This window comes from Salmo salar, chromosome ssa02 (assembly GCF_905237065.1).
Source record: "Salmo salar chromosome ssa02, Ssal_v3.1, whole genome shotgun sequence".
NCBI lineage: Eukaryota > Metazoa > Chordata > Actinopteri > Salmoniformes > Salmonidae > Salmo > Salmo salar.
This window is the reverse complement of record NC_059443.1, coordinates 18,596,510-18,618,993: the sequence shown is the minus strand read 5'-3', so window position 1 is coordinate 18,618,993 and position 22,484 is coordinate 18,596,510. Positions and strand designations below refer to the sequence as shown.

The 22,484-nt window shown below is 44.9% G+C and overlaps 1 protein-coding gene across 1 annotated transcript in view; it reads right to left on the bottom strand.

Moving 5' to 3' along the window:
- The window catches only part of LOC106605884 (small conductance calcium-activated potassium channel protein 2), a 128,870-nt gene extending 106,692 nt beyond the window's left edge, over positions 1-22,178 (bottom strand). Inside the window, exons 1-2 of the mRNA XM_045698956.1 lie at positions 21,494-22,178; positions 19,729-20,851 (exon numbers count right to left, since the gene is read on the bottom strand). Coding sequence (XP_045554912.1) covers positions 19,729-20,817 — 1,089 coding nt within the window. The 5' untranslated portion in view covers positions 20,818-20,851; positions 21,494-22,178. The remainder of the gene's footprint in view (positions 1-19,728; positions 20,852-21,493) is intronic.
- Positions 22,179-22,484: the final 306 nt, after the last annotated feature.

Genomic DNA, 22,484 nt, shown 5'->3' with positions numbered 1-22,484 from the left:
ATTCATGAAAAGAAGAGAAAGGGGGAGGTGGGGAGAGTGAAGAGAGAGGGAGAGGTGGGGGGAGAGAAGAAGAGAGAGAGGGGGGAGAGAAGAAGAGAGAGAGAGGGAGGTTGGAAGAGAGAAGAAAGAGAGAGGGAGAGGTGTGTGGAGAGAAGAAGAGAGAGAGGGGGAGGTCGGAAGAGAGAGAAGAGAGAGAGAGAGGGAGAGGTGGGGTAGAGAAGAAAAGAGAGAGGGGGAGGTGGGGGAGAGAAAAAGAAAGAGAGGGAGAGGTGGGGGAGAGAAAAAGAGAAAGAGGGAGAGAGAGAATCCCAAGAAAGCAGTGTGTGTGTCTATATGTTTGTTCATGTGCATGTGTGTGCTCGCATGTGTGTATCTGTGTGTGTGTGTGTGTGTGTGTGTGTGTGTGTGTGTGTGTGTGTGTGTGTGTGTGTGTGTGTGTGTGTAGGGTGTCTGTGTGTGTGTGTATCTGTGTGTGTGTCTGTGTGTGTAGGGTGTCTGTAGGGTGTCTGTGTGTGTGTGTGTGTGTGTGTGTGTGTGTGTGTGTGTGTGTGTGTGTGTGTGTGTGTGTGTGTGTGTGTGTGTTTAGGGTGTCCTCAGCATACATCATGGAGGGGAGAGTAATTCACAGCAGGGAGAGGCTTTAGGACCAGAACACATCAATCCTCTCTGAGGTCATCATGTTCTGGCCTTATGTGTCTGTGTTTGTGTGTGTTTGTGTGTGTGTGTGTATATGTGTGTGTGTGTGTTTGTGTGTGTACGTGCGTGCGTGTCTGCATGTTTGTTCATGTGCATGTGTGCATGTGTGTATGTATGTATGTATGTATGTGTGTGTGTGTGTGTGTGTGTGTGTGTGTGTGTGTGTGTGAGTGTGTACGGTGTTTATGTGTGTGTGTGTGTGTGTGCCCTTGCCGAGCACCAGCCCAGGAGATAGGAGTGAGTGATAGTGTCTGTGTTCTATGTTTCAGTCTCTAACTCCAGGCTGTTGGAAACAATCTTGTGTTATAAGTAGTGTTTTTAACTCTAGTCTGTGTGTGGAGTGTGTTTCACTTACGGTAGTGTGTGTGTGTAGTGTTAACGGCTGTAATCATATTTACATTATTAATTTCCTCCTCTGGATCGCTAAACCACAGCGACGGCCTGCTCATTTGCATGTTCCCTATTCCTGTAATTGTAAGCGGATTGGCTATATCAGACTGAATGCACTTTCCACCTTTTATATAACAGCATACACACCCACACACACATACACACCCACCCACACCCACACACACACACCCACCCACCCACACATCATGAACGTTTAGATTCCAGCCATGTCACACAAGATTGACTTCGAAATTGGACATCCATCCATGTCCGAGGACGTAGAAAGATGCCTTCAAAACCTGCCACTATGGGCCACGTTGAGCTCGGGCTCTGAGGGTTGCATGTTCAATCCCAATGCTAGGCACTCATTTTCATTTTGGGGTGTTATCCCTATCCCAATTCTTAACCCATATCTTAACCATTCAGAATGAATGAAGGATGAAGCACAGCAGGAGAAGCAAGCCAGGCTGTCAAAAACATTTCCAAATTTGACATTTGGAGAAACATGGATAAACGTCAGAATCTGAAGTCAAATTGTTAAAACCGTGAGATCTTGTTGTGGATTCATGTACTCAACAAAGCAATGTTAGCCATCTGAATTAAACTCAACTCCAGAACCATTCAAACATGCATTTTCACTGCACACCAAGGTCGTCTTTGATTTATTCCTAGAAACACTGTTTCCAGTTTTGATTCTTAGTTAATCTCTCTTTTTATTCCTAGAAACACTGTTTCCAGTTTTGATTCTTAGTTAATCTCTCTTTTTATTCCTAGAAACACTGTTTCCAGTTTTGATTCTTAGTTAATCTCTCTTTTTATTCCTAGAAACACTGTTTCCAGTTTTGATTCTTGGTTAATCTCTCTTTTTATTCCTAGAAACACTGTTTCCAGTTTTGATTCTTGGTTAATCTCTCTTTTTATTCCTAGAAACACTGTTTCCAGTTTTGATTCTTAGTTAATCTCTCTTTTTATTCCTAGAAACACTGTTTCCAGTTTTGATTCTTGGTTAATCTCTCTTTCTCTCCCCTATCTTTCCCTCCCCTCTCACCTCTCTTTCCCTCCCCTCTCTCACCTATCTTTCCCTCCCCTCTCTCACCTCTCAATTCAATTAAATTCAAAGAGCTTTATTGGCATGGGAAACATCAGGTCTGAATACTTATGTAAATAAGGTATTTCTGTTTTTTCGGTTTTATAAATTTGCAAAACATATCTAAAAACCTGTTTTCACTTTGTCATTATTGGGTATTGTGTGTAGATTTATGAGGAAAACAATTAATTTAATCCATTTTAGAATAAGGCTGTAACGTAACGAAATGTGGAAAAAGTCAAGGGGTCTGAATACTTTCCGAATGCACTGTATGTGTACATTGCCAACGCAAGTGAAGTAGAACAAACGTGAAATAAAGAATAAAAAATGTACAGCAAACATTTACAATGGTGTTTGTTCTTCACTGGTTGCCCTTTTCTTGTGGCAACAGGTCACAAATCTTGTTGCTGTGATTGCACACTGGTATTTCACCCAATAGATATGGGAGTTTATCAAAATTACATTTTGTTTTTCGAATTCTTTGTGGATCTGTGTAATCTGAGGGAAATATGTGTCTCTAATATGGTCTATCATTTTGGCAGGAGGTTAGGAAGTGCAGCTCAGTTTCCACCTCATTTTGTGGGCAGTGTGTACATAGCCTGTCTTCTCTTGAGAGCCAGGTCTGCCTACGGCGGCCTTTCTCAATAGCAAGGCTATGCTCACTGGAGTCTGTACATAGTCAAAGCTTTCCTTAGTTTTGAGTGAATAACAGTGGTCAGGTATTCTACAACTGTGTACTCTCTGTTTGGGGCCAAATAGCATTTCACTTTGCTCAGTTTTTTTGGTCAATTCTTTCCAATGTGTCATGTGATTATCTTTTTGTTTTCTCATGATTTGGTTGGGTCTAATTGTGTTGCTGTCCTGAGACTCTGTGGGGTCTTTGTTATGGAAGGTTTAGGAATCGCTTCCTTTTAGGTGGTTGTAGAATTTAACAGCTCTTTTCTGGACTTTGATAATTAGTGGGCATTATTTGTTTTCTTACGTTGTACATGGAGGATATTTTTGCAGAGTCTCAATTTAGTGTTTGTCCCATTTTGTGAATTCTTGGTTGGTGAGCGGACCCCAGACCTCACAACCATAAAGGGAAATGGGTTCTATAACGGATTCAATTTTTTTTTTGCCAGATTGTAATCGGGATGTCAAATTGTATGTTCCTTTTGATGGCGTAAAAGGCCCTTCTTGGCTTGTCTCGCAGATCGTTCAGAGCTTTGTGGAAGTTACCTGTGGTGCTGATGTTTAGGCTGAGGTATGTATAGTTTTTGTGTGCTCTAGGGCAACAGTGTCTAGATGGAATTTGTATTTGTGGTCCTGGCAACTGGACCTTTTTTGGAACACCATCATTTTTGTCTTACTGAGATTTACTGTCAGGGCCCAGGTCTGACAGAATCTGTGCAGAAGACCTAGGTGCTGCTGTAGGCCCTCCTTGGTTGGGGACAGAACCACCAGATCTTCAGCAAACAGTAGACATTTGACTTCATATTCTAGTAGGGTAAGGCCGGGTGCTGCAGACTGCCCTCGCCAATTCGTTGATATATATGTTGAAGAGGGTGGGGCTCAAGCTGCATCCCTGTCTCACCCCACGGCCCTGTGGAAAGAAATGGGTGTTTTTTTGCCAATTTTAACAGCAAACTTGTTGTTTGTGTACATGGATTTTATAATGTACGTTTTTCACCCAACACTTCTTTTCATCAATTTGTATAGCAGACCCTCATGCTAAATTGCGTCAAAAGCTTTTTGGAAATAACAAAGCATGAGAAGACTTTGCCTTTGTTTTGGTTTGTTTGTTTGTCAATTAGGTTGTGCAGGGTGAATACGTGGTCTGTCGTACGATAATTTGGTACAAAGCCAATTTGACATTTGCTCAGTACATTGCTTTAACTGAATCAATCTGCTGTCTGCCGTTAATGATAATGCTGAGGATTTTCCCAAGGTTGCTGTTGACACATATCCCACGGTAGTTATTGGTGTAAAATTTGTCTCCACTTTTGTGGATTGGGTTGACCAGTCGTTGGTTCCAAATATTGGGGAAGATGCCAGAGCTGAGGATGTGTCATGGATATCGTAAGGAGAGGACCAAAATGCAGCAGGGAAGTGTATACTCATCTTCTTTATTACGGACAAAGAAGGAAAAACCAAAATAAACACGTATACAAAAAACACAAACGAACTAGACAATCTTGTCAGGCACACACAGCAAAACAATAAACAATCTCCCACAAACACTAAACCAAACACATACCCATATATGGTACTCTCAATCAGAGGCAACTAGAAAACACCTGCCTCCAATTGAGAGTCCAACCCCAATTAACTAGACATAGATATACAACTAACCAGAAAGAACATAGAAATACTAACACAGAACATAACCCCAAAACCCGGAACTAACTAACCAAACACCCTACTAAATAAACCACCACCCCGAACCACATAAACAAAATACCCTCTGCCACGTCCTGACCAAACTACAATCACAAATAATCCCTAATACTGGTCAGGACGTGACAGGATGATGTTAAAGACTATGTATAGAATTTGTGGTCTGTATATTTTATAATTTCATTTAGGATAACGTCAACGCTACAGGTCTTTTTGGGTTGGAGGGTTTGCATTTGGTCTTGTAGTTAATTCAATGTAATTGGAGAATCCAGTGGGTTCTGGTAGTCTTTAATAGCTGAGTCTAAGACTTGTAATTGATTATGTATATGTTTTTGCTGTTTGTTCTTTGTTAAAGAGCCAAAAAGATTGCAGATGTGGTTTATCCATACATCTCCGTTTTAGATAGATAACTCTTTGTGTTGTTGTTTGTTTAGTTTGTTCCAATTTACCCAAAAGTGGTTAGTCTATGGATTCTTCAATTACATTGAGCTGATTTCTGACTTACTGTTCCTTCTTTTCCGTAGTGTATTTCTGTATTGTTTTAATGATTCACCATAGTGAAGGCGTTGGCGTAGGTTTTCTGGGTCTCTGTGTTTTTCGTTGGATAGGTTTCTCAATTTCTTTCTTAAGGTTTTTGCATTCATCATTAAACCATTTGTCATTGTTTTTCTTAGGTTGTCTGCTTGAAATGTTTAGATTTGATAGGAAAGCTGAAAGGTGAAATATACTGTTTAGGTTTTCTACTGCTAAGTTTACACCTTCACTATTACAGTTAACTGTACTGTCACCTCCAGGTAGGTGTTTGTCCCCCTGTGTGCTGAGAGTTTCAGGTTCTTGTCCAGTTCTGGCATTTAGGTCACCACAGACTAGTATATGTCCCTGGGCCTGGAAATGGTTGATCTCCCCTTCTAGGATGGAGAAGCTGTCATCGTTGGGTGATTCTATTGGGGGGATATAGGTAGCACACATGAGGACATTCTCTGTTAATTTCTAACAAGATAATATTCCTGTTTTGACTAATTTAATAGTGTGTTGGTTCTGCTCTATACCAAATTAGCATACCCACTCTCTTTCCCTCCCCTCCCATCTCTCTCCTCTCTTTTCCTCCCCTCTATCCCCTCTCTTTCCCTATTCCTTTTCTTTCTCTCCCCTCTCTCCCCTCTCTTTCTCTCCCCTCTCTCCCCTCTCTTTCTCTCCCCTCTCTCCCCTCTCTTTCTCTCCCCTCTCTCCCCTCTCTTTCCCTCCCCTCTCTCCCCTCTCTTTCCCTCCCCTCTCTCCCCTTTCTTTCCCTCCCCTCTCTCCCCTTCCCTCTCTCCCTTCTCTTTCCCTCCCCTCTCTCCCCTTCCCTCTCTCCCTTCTCTTTCCCTCCCCTCTCTCCCCTTCCCTCTCTCCCTTCTCTTTCCCTCCCCTCTCTCCCCTCTATATTTATTTTCTCCATGTCTGTCCATCACACAGTCAGTGGACTATTTGATTTATTCAAATCAAACAGTTCCACTTCAATGAACAACTATTTAGTCTCATCTGTGTGTGTGTGTGTGTGTGTGTGTGTGTGTGTGTGTGTGTGTGTGTGTGTGTGTGTGTGTGTGTGTGTGTGTGTGTGTACTGGTGTGTGTGATTAGCAGGTATTGATCGAAGGCTGGGAGGACGCCATGCAGATATAAAGAGCATTTTGAGCTCCATCAGTTCAATCATCAAACAAACACACAGACACAGCCAAGGGCCCCCAACCCCCCTCAGCTACAGGGGAGCCAACCCATATAAACATATAGAAGGAGCTGCAGAGAGGATTCCCCCACACAGCACTAGCCATGACACACACACACACACACACACACACACACACACACACACACACACACACACACACACACACACACACACACAAAGATGAGACATTTTATTTGTCAAATGTGCCGAATGCACCAGGTTTAGAACTTACCGTGAAATGTTTACTTACATTGCACTTCAAGCCCTTAACCAACAATGCATTTCATAGAGTTAGGAAAATATTTACTAAATAAACTAAAGTAAAATTCGTATTTTTTAAATGACATAACAATACCGAGGCTATATACAGGGGGTTCCGGTACCGAGTCAATGTGTGGGGGTACAGGTTAGTCCAGGTAATAACATATATACACACACACGCAGAAACACACAGAGACACACACACAGACACACACAAAAATAGGGAGCACCCCCTATCCACATCGACGGGACAGCAGTGGAAAAGGTGGAAAGATTTAAGTTCCTCTGCATACAAATCATGGACAAACTGAAATGGTCCACCCACACAGACAGTGTGGTGAAGAAGGCGCAACAGCGCCTCTTCAACCTCAGGAGGCTGAAGAAATTTGGCTTGTCACCTAAAACCCTCACAAACTTTTACAGATGCACAATTGAGAGCATCCTGTCGGGCTGTATCACCGCCTGGTACGGCAACTGCACCGCCCATAACCGTAAGGCTCTCCAGAGGGTAGTGAGGTCTACACAACGCATCACTGGGGGCAAACTACCTGCCCTCCATGACACCCACAGCACCCAATGTCACAGGAAGACCAAAAAGATCATCAAGGACAACAACCACCTGAGCCACTGCCTGTTCAACCCGCTACCATCCATAAGGCGAGGTCAGTACAGGTGCATCAAAGCTGGGACCGAGAGACTGAGTAACAGCTTCTATCTCAAGGCCATCAGACTGTTAAACAGCCATCACTAACACAGAGAGGCTGCTGCCTACATACAGACTTGAAATCATTGGCCACTTTAATAAATGGATCACTAGTCACTTTAATAATGCCACTTTAATAATGATGTTTACATATCTTGCCTCACTCATCTCATATGTATATAGTGTATTTTATACCATCTATTGCATCTTGCCAATGCCGCTCGGCCATCGCTAATCCATATATTTATATGTATATATTCTTGTTCCATTCCTTTACTTAGATTTGTGTGTATTATGTAGTTGTTGTGGGATTGTTAGATTACATGTTAGATATTGCTGCACTGTCGGAACTAGAAGCAAAAGCATTTCCCTACACTCGCAATAACATCTGCTAACCATGTGTATGTGACCAATAAAATTTGATTTTATTTTATTTTACATACATACATACACACAGACACACACAAACAAACACACACACCCTACATGGGGCGACAGGTAGCCTAGTGGTTAGAGCGTTGGACTAGTAACCGGAAGGTTGCAAGATCCAATCCCCGAGCTGACAAGGTAAAAATGTGTCATTCTGCCCCTGAACAAGGCAGTTAACCCACTGTTCCTAGGCCGTCATTGAAAATAAGAATTTGTTCTTAACTGACTTGCCTAGTTAAAATAAAGGTAAAAAAATATATATATATCCTTTCTGAGCACAGCCACTAGTCTAACTCTGCTGTCCCACATTGTTGAATGCTGTATTCATTGGTGTGAGCAGTCTGGTTTGGTTGAAGACAAACTGATGAACTGTGTGTGTGTGTGTGTGTGTGTGTGTGTGTGTGTGTGTGTGTGTGTGTGTGTGTGTGTGTGTGTGTGTGTGTGTGTGTGTGTGTGTTGGGGTCTCTCCCTGTCAGAACGATGCTTCGCTGCAATCAGTCTCCAGGGAAACAGACACCAGACAGAAGAGTTGTGTTAACTCAACAATACACACACACACAGACAGACACACACACTCAATTACACATTGATAAACACATACACAGTGACAGATACCGATACACGTCATTACACCTCTATGCACCCAATTACACACTCACACAAGTACACCAGCACAGTCAGCACCGACAGACACAAAGAGTCCCACGAAAGCAGACACACACAAATAGGTGCAGCCGTGGCTTAAAAATGATAACGCATCACGACACTATGTACACACAGAGGGACCTATCACCTCACACATGGGGCATTTCCATACAGGATTCACCACAGTGTTTTACCCAAAAGGCTCAGACTTTTCTGTTTCCATCTACACTGGCCAGTACCCGTGTCTCACTGGGCCATGGCTCCGGTGGCGGGGCTCTGACTTGGGGCCAAAGCCAGGCCACTGGTACTTTTCACCTGTCATTTACATAACAATGGCTAACTGTGAATTTTAACACATTCTCAGAAAGCAACTGTTTAGATTATGCAGAGGTTGATGATTGTGCTCTTCACAAGTCCTCACTGTCAGCCCTAACTATGGAAACACAATTTCCCTAGTATAACATAAGGGTGTATACCAGTGTTGTGTTAGAGACCACCTAAAGCGAGACAGAGTCAAGACCGAGACCTGAGCAAATCTAGTCCGAGTCAAGACCGAGACCTGAGCAAATCTAGTCCGAGTCAAGACCGAGACCTGAGCAAATCGAGTCCGAGTCAAGACCGAGACTGAGATGGAGGCGATGGGGGCAAGGCTGAGTTAAGAACGAGACCAGAACAATGTGAAACCAATTCAAGACTATGATTGTAATTTTGTCAGATCGCCACCATAATGAGAGCTCAAAATGTATTTATGTGTCAATACTTCAGTAGAACATATTGACTCTTTAGCCATTCAGAATGGTGACAAAATGCATTCTGAGGGCAAAGAGAGAGCCATTCTACAAATGATCATTAACCATGGTCTCTAATTAATAGATACAAAGACCAAAAAATACCCGGTCGCCCCTAAGCGACTGCGAGACTATCAAACAATTTCCCACAGCCTCGACAAGGTTTGAGGATATGTTTCAACAAAAGTAAAGGACAGTAATGCTACAAGTAAAGTAGAAAGTTCAGATTTTAATAGGTTATAAGATATAAATGTGTCATGAAAGGAGAGTGGGTATCTGGCCTGGCAAAGCGTTTTTATGAGCTGACTGAAAAGGGACTGATAATTATTCGTTTTTTACCCCACTGGTCTCGGCTGGTCTCAGGAAGAAATGACGAGTCCTCATTGTCCTACACCGAGTCAAAATGTATCCGAGACCAAGACAAGACCGAGACACTCAATATGTGGTCTCGAGACCGGACTCCAGTACTACAACACTGGTGTATACACTAGTGCAGGTATTCCCAAACTGGGGTGTGTGCAATGCCGTCGGGGGGTACGCCAAATAAAAATGTGATGCACATTTTCAAACAGTCCATTTATATTTTCCAACGGGGCTATACATTTGGGTGAGGTCTTTTCCTCCCCTGAGTAGCCTCGTTTCACTGCCAAAAATAAAATGAAACCATCTAGTGTTCAGTGAAATAACAACACAATGTCAAATACAGGTAGCCTAGTCAAATAATTAACATCCAATCACATCAACCGTTACTCTATCGCGGGAATTCCACTAATGGTCCGAATGTAGCCAAATGTAGCTGCTGCTCATTTCGTTTGCTCGAAAATTGATAAATAGTTAAAAGAGTAAGGCCCGCGTCCATAGAGACACATACCAGCTCTACTGGTGGTACTGCTACTACCAGCAGTACTACACCTTAACCTGTCAACGACACAAGTTGTTCTGCTTCCACGAGCACATCCAATGCTAGCATCAATAATTCTACAGTTGTTGTTAGACCAGCTAGCATGGACACTGACAGTTGTGAATCTGATGCAGCCGGAGAGCTACTGCCCCCTTACCTAGGAAAGCACCGAACAACAGACAGGGACGTTCGACCATCAAAAAGGTGCAAATTTGATAAGAACTACATTGATTTTGGGTTCACATATATTGTGAGTGTTGCCTTTCCTCAGGCACAGTGTGTTATATGTGCAAAAGTACTATCTCACAACTCGATGAAACCTTCACTCAGACATTTAGAAACAAACCATGTCAATTTGAAAAATAAGGCATGGGAGTTTTTTTTGCGAGAATTAAGATGACTTTCGAGTAGTAAGACATGTATAAAAGCAACAGATACCATTAATAAGAAGGGTCTAGAAGCGTCTTATATGGTGAGCTACCGAGTGGCTAGGAGGACTTAATTCTTCCTGCTGCCGTGGATATGGTTGGGACAATGCTGGGGGAAAAGGTAAAAAAAACGATTCAGACAATGTCTCCATCAAACAACACTGTTTCACGACGCATCAGTGACATGGCAGGAGATGTTTTGAAACAATTACCGCGTCGCATACAAGCCAGTGAATTCTATGCGTTACAGCTGGATGAGTCAACAGACGTGGCGTGTCACAGCTGTCGTTGTGTAGAGACGACCAAGGCGCAGCGGGTTGCGTGCTCATCATTATAATTTATTAAATAAACGTGAACGACAGACCGACAGTTTCACAGGCTACAATAATAACAGCAGTGCGAAATACAGCTACCCACAATAAACAACCCCAAACACATACCTATATATAGGACTCTCAATCAGAGGAAAATAGAAACACCTGCCTCCAATTGAGAGTCCACACCCAAACCTAAACATAGAAAAACTAAACTAGACAGAACGTAGAAAATACAACCTAGAACATACCCAACACCCAGAACTAACAAATCACACACCCTAAACACAACCAACCACCCCGAACCAACCAAAACAAATACCCTCTGCCACGTCCTGACCAAACTACAATACAAATAATACCTAAACTGGTCAGGACGTGACATGGCGGGCCTGACACAGCTCCTGGTATATGTCCGTTACGTTTATGGGGGGGTCAGTTAAGGAAGACATCCTCTTCAGCAAACCACTGGAAACCAGAAAAACAGGAGAAGATATTTTTAAAGTACTGGACAGATTTCTGACATCAAATGGACTTTGGGGGTCAAGATGTGTTGGTATCTGTACAGATGGCGCAAAAGCTTGGACAGGGAGACATAGTGGAATGGTAACGCGTGTGCAAACAGTTGCTCCCAACACCACCTGGGTACACTGCAGAATCCACTGAGAGGCTCTGGCTGCCAAAGGAATGCCTGACAGCTTGAAAGACGTTTTGGACACTACAGTGAAAATGGTTAACTTTGTTAAAGCAAGGCCCCTGAACTCTCGTGTATTTTCTGCTCTATGCAATGATATGGGCAGCGACCATGTAACGCTTTTACAACATACAGAAGTGTGCTGGTTATAAAGGGGCAAAGTATTAACACGTTGTTGTTTTTTGGAGAGACAAGCTTAAATTTTTCTTTTCTGACCATCATTTTTACTTGTCTGACCGCTTGCATGACGACGAGTTTCTCACACGACTGGCCTATCTGGGTGATGTTTTTTTCTCACCTGAATGATCTGAATCTAGGATTACAGGAACTCTCCTGAAACTATATTCAATGTGCCGGACAAAATTGAGGCTATGATTAAGAAGTTGGAGCTCTTCTCTGTCTGCATTAACAAGGACAACACACAGGTCTTTCCATCATTGGATGATTTTTTGTGTGCAAATGAACTCAAGCTTACGGACATTGTCAAATGTGATATAGCGTTTTGCAGGTACTTTCCCGAAACGGATGACACAAACAACTAGATTCGTTATCCCTTTCATGCCCTGCCTCCAGTCCACTTACCGATATCTGAACAAGAGAGCCTCATCAAAATTTAATCAGAAGCCACTGCCAGATTTCTGGATTGGGCTGGACTCAGAGTATTCTGCTTGGAAAATCGCTCTGTTAAGACACTGATGCCCTTTGCAACCATGTACCTATGTGAGAGTGGATTCTCGGCCCTCACTAGCATGAAAACTAAATGCAGGCACAGACTGTGTGTGGAAAATGATTTAAGACTGAGACTCTCTCCAATACAACCCAACATTGCAGAGTTATGTGCATCCTTTCAAGCACACACTTCTCATTAACCTGTGGTGAGTTATTCACAATTTTCGATGAACAAATAAAGTTTTATATGTAAGATGGTTAAATAAAGAGCAAAATGATTGATGATTATTATATTATTATTTGTGCCCTGGTCCTATAAGAGCTCTTTGTTACTTCCCACGAGCCGGGTTGTGACAAAAACTCACACTCATTCTTATGTTTAATAAATTTATTGTATAGTGTGTGTGGCAGGCTTACAATGATGGCAAAAAACAACATTTGAGAGTGCGCTGACCCTGGTGCTAGAGGGGGTACGCAGATGGAGGTTGAATGTTTGAAGGGGTACGGGACTATAAAAAGTTTGGGAACCACTGAACTAGTGCAACACTGGTGCTAAAGCGGAAAAGCAACAACAGATCATTGGTTGTGGGTATTAGTGGCTGATGTAAGCCCCATAACCTCTCTCTCACTCTCTCTCACACACACACACACACACACACACACACACACACACACCTCCACACACACCTCCACACACACACACATAGAGCAGACCTGTGTGTGAGAGAATAAGATGTGTGTGTTACTAGTTGGTACCAGAGATATAGTGGGAGAAGGGAGGAGGAGGGGAAGAGGAGGAGCAGGGGAGTTCAGGTTCAGGAGGGAAGAGGAGGAGCAGGGGAGTTCAGGTTCAGGAGGGAAGAGGAGGAGCAGGGGAGTTCAGGTTCAGGAGGGAAGAGAGAGCAGCAGAGTTCAAATGGCTCAGAGTTGTGGGTTAGATTCCCACAAGTGATACATTGCTTTCTATACAAGAATCTGCTAAATGACCAGATGATTAAGTTAGGAGAAGAGAGGAGATGAGAGGAGAGGGGGAGGAGGAGAGAGGAGGAGTAAAGAGGTACAGAGACTAGCGTAGGCACAGTAAGTCTAATCTGATGGTTATTTGCCACTAGAGAGGAATAACACACAGAACAGAACAGTCACTGGGGAAGCAACATAAATACTGTACCTTACAGAGAAGAGGGGAGGAGAGAGGGAGAGAGGGAGAGAGAGAGGGAGGGAGAGGGAGAGAGAGAGAGAGAGAGAGAGAGAGAGAGGGGGGGGGTAGAAGACGGTAGGTTATCTGTGACTCAACATGGATGCCATCAACCTCATGCTGTGACACACATGCTCACACATGCTCACACACACACACACACACACACACACACACATGCACTCTCCCACTACCATCCCAATGTCAAGGCTATATGTGTGTGTATAGGACGCAGAGTGACAGGTGAAGTGGGTAACAGCTGTGCGATCCCTCAGAATAGACATATTCCATCACAGCACAGCCCTCCAAGATGGCCGCCCCTGAGGGAAAGTCAGGGCCTCCTGAACAGGGTGTGAAAATGATCTATTGGTCCGACAGGCGACATGTAGGAGTCCCAGGTATTTAAAAAGCATAGTTATTCTCAGCTGGATAGACATTAGGCCCAGTGTATTGGGAGATCCCTGCCTGGTGTTAACATTAGAGTTGGTAAGGCAAGAGGGGGTTGACACTCTGGTGTAGGGTCAGAGGTCAAAGCTAGCAGGAACATATGAGAACACAGTCTCACCATGTGTGAATGGGAGCGAGACTATACACAGGCGATTGAATAAAGAATGATGAATGCTACATAGAATGCTTCAGAACGCCATATACTGTAGAATGTTGCAAGTTCTAAAAACAACATCTGTAAAGAATGATAGGCTATGCTCTAATTCTACACTGTAGAATGCTATGAAACACTGAACATAACATGCGACTGGATGCTATAAGGCTATATAATGGTGAATACAGAACACTACATACTGTAGAATGGTATACAGAATGATATATAGAAACAGAGGAAAACAATGTGGAATTGAACATACTATGTTTTCATGTATACAATTAAGAATGTTGAATAGAATGACCAGTTATTGAGAACATAACCAACTTGATAACTTATTATACATAAATATTTCATAACTTGGTACCACACACACACACACACACACACACACACACACATATACAAACACACACATATATACAAACACACGTTGTCCTTCTGTTACTCTCCCCTCCATTCTACTCCCTTGCTATTTTTCATCTCTATTTTGGGAGGGAATTAGAGCAGCTGGAAATGCTGAAAATGTTGCAGGAATGTATGGTACACAGACACAGATTGAGTTTCCACACATACATGTGTTGCATACATCAACCCATACACACACCCATAATAGTAAATACTTGCATACCACGGGAAATATAGTCACCTATTGTCACAACTACCTATTCTGACTATATTAGCTATGTAGAGAGAATGACAGATTAAAAGAGACAGACAGACAGACAGACAGACAGACAGACAGACAGACAGACAGACAGACAGACAGACAGACAGACAGACAGACAGACAGACAGACAGACAGACAGACAGACAGACAGACAGACAGACAGACAGACAGACAGACAGACAGAGTGAAGGAGACAGACAGACAGTGAGAGAGACAGAGAGAGGGGGAGGAAGAGTGAGACAGAGAAAAGGCATACCTTCAAACAGGAGAGATAGTTGCAACATTGTGTGTCTCCCTCTTTCATACCACTCAAAAACAGCTGAAATACACACCCCGAAGTCTGTCTGTTCTCTAGCCTGGTAGCCAGTCTGTTCTCTAGCCTGGTAGCCAGTCTGTTCTCTAGCCTGGTAGCCAGTCTGTTTGTTCTCTAGCCTGGTAGCCAGTCTGTTTGTTCTCTAGCCTGGTAGCCAGTCTGTTTGTTCTCTAGCCTGGTAGCCAGTCTGTTTGTTCTCTAGCCTGGTAGCCAGTCTGTTTGTTCTCTAGCCTGGTAGCCAGTCTGTTTGTTCTCTAGCCTGGTAGCCAGTCTGTTTGTTCTCTAGCCTGGTAGCCAGTCTGTTTGTTCTCTAGCCTGGTAGCCAGTCTGTTTGTTCTCTAGCCTGGTAGCCAGTCTGTTTGTTCTCTAGCCTGTTAGCCAGTCTGTTTGTTCTCTAGCCAGGTAGCCAGTCTGTTTGTTCTCTAGCCTGGTAGCCAGTCTGTTCTCTAGCCAGGTAGCCAGTCTGTTTGTTCTCTAGCCTGGTAGCCAGTCTGTTCTCTAGCCTGGTAGCCAGTCTGTTTGTTCTCTAGCCTGGTAGCCAGTCCGTTTGTTCTCTAGCCAGGTAGCCAGTCTGTTTGTTCTCTAGCCTGGTAGCCAGTCTGTTTGTTCTCTAGCCTGGTAGCCAGTCTGTTTGTTCTCTAGCCAGGTAGCCAGTCTGTTTGTTCTCTAGCCTGGTAGCCAGTCTGTTTGTTCTCTAGCCTGGTAGCCAGTCCGTTTGTTCTCTAGCCAGGTAGCCAGTCTGTTTGTTCTCTAGCCTGGTAGCCAGTCTGTTTGTTCTCTAGCCTGGTAGCCAGTCTGTTTGTTCTCTAGCCTGGTAGCCAGTCTGTTTGTTCTCTAGCCTGGTAGCCAGTCTGTTTGTTCTCTAGCCAGGTAGCCAGTCTGTTTGTTCTCTAGCCAGGTAGCCAGTCTGTTTGTTCTCTAGCCTGGTAGCCAGTCTGTTTGTTCTCTAGCCAGGTAGCCAGTCTGTTTGTTCTCTAGCCTGGTAGCCAGTCTGTTTGTTCTCTAGCCTGGTAGCCAGTCTGTTTGTTCTCTAGCCTGGTAGCCAGTCTGTTTGTTCTCTAGCCTGGTAGCCAGTCTGTTTGTTCTCTAGCCTGGTAGCCAGTCTGTTCTCTAGCCAGGTAGCCAGTCTGTTTGTTCTCTAGCCTGGTAGCCAGTCTGTTTGTTCTCTAGCCAGGTAGCCAGTCTGTTTGTTCTCTAGCCTGGTAGCCAGTCTGTTCTCTAGCCAGGTAGCCAGTCTGTTTGTTCTCTAGCCTGGTAGCCAGTCTGTTTGTTCTCTAGCCTGGTAGCCAGTCTGTTTGTTCTCTAGCCTGGTAGCCAGTCTGTTTGTTCTCTAGCCTGGTAGCCAGTCTGTTTGTTCTCTAGCCTGGTAGCCAGTCTGTTCTCTAGCCTGGTAGCCAGTCTGTTTGTTCTCTAGCCAGGTAGCCAGTCTGTTTGTTCTCTAGCCTGGTAGCCAGTCTGTTTGCTCTAGCCAGGTAGCCAGTCTGTTTGTTCTCTAGCCAGGTAGCCAGTCTGTTTAAGCTCCCTAGTCATTGCCATGCCAGACATGAAAACACAATGTAATAGTGTCTCCTGCACTCAAACCCTGTTAGGATCAATACTCATCCATCAACTAACACTTGGGTTTGTCACACTGATGACACACATGCACACACAAACACACACAGATGCTCGCACACACATGCTCAATGCCGTCCGCTCCGATAAATATTCACAAGATGCTTCGTTACTACAAATCCCTATACTGTTTATGAAATTAGAATGTACTTCTTAAACAAAAGCATCTGACACACAATGCGTCCATGCTGATCCATGTCTGTTTGAGTTGTGACACACAATGGCGTCCATGCTGATCCATGTCTGTTTGAGTTGTGACACACAATGGCGTCTGATTCATAGAAGAGAAGACTTGTCTGGAGCTGGGATAAGAACCTAAATCAGCCTTTTCATTATCGCCTCTCCTTTTCTCTCTCTTTCTACAGCCTTTTATTTATCTCTCTTCCTCCATCCTCACTGCCGATCACACACCCCCGGTTTAACCACTGGAAGAACAGAGGAGCAGAGAGATGGGTGGGAGCATGAAGAGGGGAGACAGCTTCCTTCAGGCTATTAAAAAGAGGAGAGAGAAAGAGATTCAAACCAAGAATATCAAGAAGAAAGAGGAAAGCAAGAAAGCGAGACAGGAGTCTTCGGGGAGAAAGAGGAAGAGGCAGCGAGAGGGAGGGAGAGAGAGAGAGAGAGAGAGAGGTAGCAGGGAGAGAGAGAGAGAGAGGGAGAGGGGTAGAGAGAGAGAGGGAGAGAGAGAGAGAGAGAGAGAGAGAGAGAGAGAGAGAGAGGGGGGAGAGAGAGAGAGAGAGAGAGAGAGAGAGAGAGAGAGAGAGGGAGAGAGAGGAGAGAGAGAGAGGTAGCAGGGAGAGAGAAAGAGTGAGAGGTAGCAGGGAGAGAGAGAGGTAGAAAGAGAGAGGTAGAGAGAGAGAGGTAGAGAGAGGTAGAGAGAGAGAGGTAGAGAGAGAGAGAAAGAGTGAGAGGTAGCAGGGAGAGCGAGAGGTAGAAAGAGAGAGGTAGAGAGAGACAGGTAGAGAGAGATGTAGAGAGAGAGAGAGAGGTAGAGAGAGAGGTAGAGAGAGAGGTAGAAAGAGAGGTAGAGAGAGAGAGGTAGAGAGAGAGAGGTAGAGAGAGATGTAGAGAGAGATGTAGAGAGAGGTAGAGAGAGAGAGGTAGAGAGAGAGAGGTAGAGAGAGAGAGGTAGAGAGAGAGGTAGAGAGAGAGAGAGGTAGAGAGAGAGGTAGAGAGAGAGGTAGAGAGAGAGAGAGGTAGAGAGAGGTAGAGAGAGAGGTAGAAAGAGAGGTAGAGAGAGAGGTAGCAGAGGGAGAGAGGTAGAGAGAGAGAGAGAGAGAGAGAGAGAGAGAGGTAGAGGTAGAGGTAGAAAGAGAGAGAGAGGTAGAGGTAGAGGTAGAGAGAGGTAGAAAGAGAGAGGTAGAGAGAGAGAGAGGTAGAGAGAGAGAGAGGTAGAGGTAGAGAGAGGTAGAAAGAGGGAGGTAGAGAGAGAGAGGTAGAGAGAGAGAGGTAGAGGTAGAGAGAGGTAGCAGAGGGAGAAGGAGGAAAGTATCAGGAGGTGAATAGAGGTGCGCTGAGGGAAAGATTTCCCCTGAAATTATGACGCACAACACACACAAAATATCAGACACAAGTCAACACATACACACACTGACATCACCAAACTGATGTCACCAAACTGATATCCAGGAACTATCCAGGAATATGACTACTGACTACTGTAGCCATCAACTGACCCCTCTGAGCAAATACCCCACACACCCGCTCTGCCCCATCCTTCATCTTTGCTGTGCTAGGAAGGAAGGAAGGAAGGAAGGAAGGAAGGAAGGAAGGAAGGAAGGAAGGAAGGAAGGAAGGAAGGAAGGAAGGAAGGAAGGAAGGAAGGAAGGAAGGAAGGAAGGAAGGAAGGAAGGACAGAAGACGTAGTATTGGAACATGGGCAGTGCTTGCAAAAGGACAACATGCTCCAGGTCTCCCACAGGGCCATGCAAACACACACACAGTACCAAATGAAATCTAAAAGCACAAACACACACAGCCAGAGGCCAGTCCAGCTAGCCTTATTACACTCACCATTACCCAGACAGATGAGATATCAGTAACCTCTCACTGCTGCTACTGCTGCTGCTGCTGCTACTACTGCTACTTCTACTGCTGCTACTGCTGCTACTTCATCTGCTGCTACTGCTGCTACTTCTACTGCTGCTACTTCTACTGCTGCTACTTCTACTGCTGCTGCTACTTCTACTACTTCTACTGCTGCTACTGCTGCTACTTCTACTGCTGCTACTGCTGCTACTTCTACTGCTGCTGCTGCTACTTCTACTGCTGCTACTTCTACTGCTGCTACTGCTGCTACTGCTGCTACTTCTACTGCTGCTACTGCTGCTACTTCTACTGCTGCTACTGCTGCTACTTCTACTGCTGCTACTTCTACTGCTGCTACTTCTACTGCTGCTACTGCTGCTACTGCTGCTACTTCTACTGCTGCTACTGCTGCTACTTCTACTGCTGCTACTTCTACTGCTGCTACTTCTACTGCTGCTACTACTGCTGCTACTTCTACTGCTGCTACTTCTACTGCTGCTACTGCTGCTACTACTGCTACTTCTACTGCTGCTGCTGCTGCTACTTCTACTGCTGCTACTACTGCTACTTCTACTGCTGCTACTGCTGCTACTACTGCTGCTACTACTGCTACTTCTACTGCTGCTGCTACTTCTACTGCTGCTACTGCTGCTACTTCTACTGCTGCTACTGCTGCTACTTCTACTGCTGCTGCTGCTACTTCTACTGCTACTGCTACTACACCTACTACTGCTGCCTCACACTGACCCCAACACTACTACCCATACCCAACAGCTGAACTACTTACTGCCTCCCTGCCCAGGAGTCACTAACCCACCAATCACTGACCCCAACACTACTACCCATACCCAACAGCTGAACTACTTACTGCCTCCCTGCCCAGGAGTCACTAATCCACCAATCACTGACCCCAACACTAGCCCCCACTACCTTACAAAATACTGACCCTAACACTACTACCGCCCACTACCCCACCAATCACACAGCCCCCAAAGCCAACCATTTCTCACATCAAGTTCAGCAGGTACAAATGAGAACACATTCTGAAATGGAAAACAGAAATCATCATTCTAATTGGACAAGTTATTGGACAACCGTTTTTAAGCCTACTGCACCATGACACTGGACACATCCATTATTAAGCACACCCATTATTAAGCACACCCATTATTAAGCACACCCATTGGGTCAGATGAACCCCTCCCCTTCAGCTCACCTTGTTGTAAACACCCCAGGACAGCTCTGTCTCGATCACCATGACGACGATGCCAAACATTCCAAAGATGAGTGCGTAGTCGCTCAGCCTCTTCCTCTTTTCGAACAGCGCCCTCCGGTGGCCCAGTTTATAACCAATGTTCTGGTTCTTACGTTTAGAACTAGAAGCCTTGGAGCAGCTCCCCCTCGGCCCTACAGCCCCAACACCTCCTACACCTCCCTGCCTGCTGCCCCCTACCCCGCCTCCTGTGCCCCCGGCACTGCTTAAACCTCCCCTACTCCCCGCCAAGGCGTGGTTCTGATGGTATATTGACATCTGATTGGAGGATGAGTCGGTGATATCATAACCCCTTGCGTATGGCGAGTCCTCTTTTGATGAGATCACTATCTCTGGAGGATTCTGGGTTGGTTGATTGGAGGATGGCAAGGATGAGGAAGTGGGTGGAGCCTCTCTGTCCCGGTCCCGCCCTCCAATGGCAGTTGTGCCGGTAACAGGTGCTGCCCCGCCCTCTTTGGTGTCGCTGCCGCTGTCTGATTCGATGAGGTTGCGTCTGGAGGCGCTGAGGCGACTGAGAGGTTTCATCACGCCGCCTGTGTATTTACAGGAGCTCATGGCGATCTCCGTGAAAGGGTTGCTGTCTCTCCGATGGACCAGCGGGCTGGCCTGGCGGTGCTTACATCCCCTCTCTCTATCCCTGTCCCTCTCTCTCTCCATGGAAGGGGAGTGTGAGGAGTAGAAGAGGGCGTTGTAGACTGGGGAGTTGTCTCCACTCAGGCTGTGCTGGGAACCCAGGCACGAGGACAGAGGGGTGCTGGTGGGGTGAAGGGCATTGGGGAGGGGGGGCAGGGGTTGACCCCCCACTGAGGACAGAGGCAGTTTGGGGAGGGAGGCCTTGGGCATGTTAGGTGTGGTGGGGGACCCATTCAGCCGGTCCAGGCTGGATCCCCCCCTGTGGTTGGAGTGGTTTGATCCCGGGTAGTTGCCGGTCATGGAGGAGTGGGAGATTCCACTCAGAGGGAGGGGGAACCGTGGGTCCTCGTCCTCACTGCCTCCCAGGAGAGTCAAGCTCAGAGAGGGAGGGGGCTCCATGGTGGGGGCCGGAGGGTGACAGGCCACTCTCTACCTAATGGAGAGACAGAGGGAGGAAAAGGAGAGAGAAAAATGGGAAGAGAAGTACAGAAGAAACATTAGAATTAGAAGAGAGATGTGGTTTAATTAGGAAACAATGGAGAGAGGAAGGAAGAGAGAGATGGAGGAAGGGAGGCGTGGAAGAGATGGAGCACATGATGGATGAGAAGTTGAAATTAGTAGAGAACTGATCAGCTTCGGAGAGAATATTGACTTCCCTATTGCACTGAGTCAACTGTCCCTGTCATCCTCACATCTCCCCCTCCCTTTCTCTCTCTCTCTTTCTCTCACTCTTTCTCCCACCTTCCACCAATCTCTGTCATACTAATGTAATCTGTTCTACATTCAGATAGGATAGACTATAGCAAATTATCTGGACGTGACTAAAAGCAAATCAAATCATTAATGTTTCACAAATTATTATTTTCAAAGTATTTACTTTATTGAGCGCACAGTTGAATACTGGTCCCCCTAGAATGCATGCTTCCGTTAAAACACGGCAAGGATCTTTCAATTAACTTTTATTCATTCTTAAACTACCTTCCTAAAATCTCACAGATTATCTCCCACCCAAACACCATGCATTATTTGTCTTTCTCTCCCCAAAACCCCCCTCTCTCTCTCTTCCTCCTCCTACCTTCTCTTCCCCTTCTCTGTCCCCCAGGTCAGTCGTGTTGAATCACTGGCTGGATGAAAATAGACCCCCACACTTTTTCTTTTTCATGTTGTCACGGCCATTCCATCATCTTTTGCTTCCCTTCTTCTAGGTGCTAGACCAGCGACAGGTCCTCACAGGAGACAGAGCGCCTTGATTTCTCCCAAATAATTCACTGGTTCCCTTCCTTCCCTCTGTGCTGGATGATTCCTTCCCTCAATTCGCCGTTGGAAAATCAATCCGTCTTTATCTCCGTCAGTCCAGGGATCAATGAATTGATATCACGCATATCGATTATTTCAAATGTCCTTAAAAATGAAAGAACTGAATAATCTTTCATGATTATTTTATGAACCTACTGTTGATATGAAAATCTCCGTCAGCATTCTCACCATATAAAATAACTGAATCGCTAGACTACTCGACATCTACATGCAAACATGCTATGCTAAACGGAGAAAGGTTGCCTATAAATGACAAATATGATTTCCTATGCAACTCTTCCTTTACCTCACTCACTCATTCTATCGCTCACACTGTCTCTCCGAATATGTCTCTCTCAACTTCACTCTCTCTCGCTTGCTCTCGCTCTCTGCCTTCCCTCCCTGTAATTCTCATTGGACAGTCACTGGGTAATTATGAAGACAAGAAAAACTACAAATACATTTTTATCAAGCCATCCAGACGTTCTTTCCCGTTGAACCCCATAATAACAACGCGAATATAAATGATATTACGCTATTATGGATCATGATCATATAGGCTAATATTGCTACTAGCTTATGTAATGCAACTGTTACATTTGCTCCCAGTTCTCCGGGAAACTGTGTCATATAGCCCGCATCCTCTCCGACAGGGTGAGTAATTCATTCGTTCACGGGAGTAGCCTACACACAACTTTGTATTTATTATTCAGCAGCTCGTGAGCATGGGTGAACACGTTTTTTTATTTTTACAAAAATAAGTCTTATTT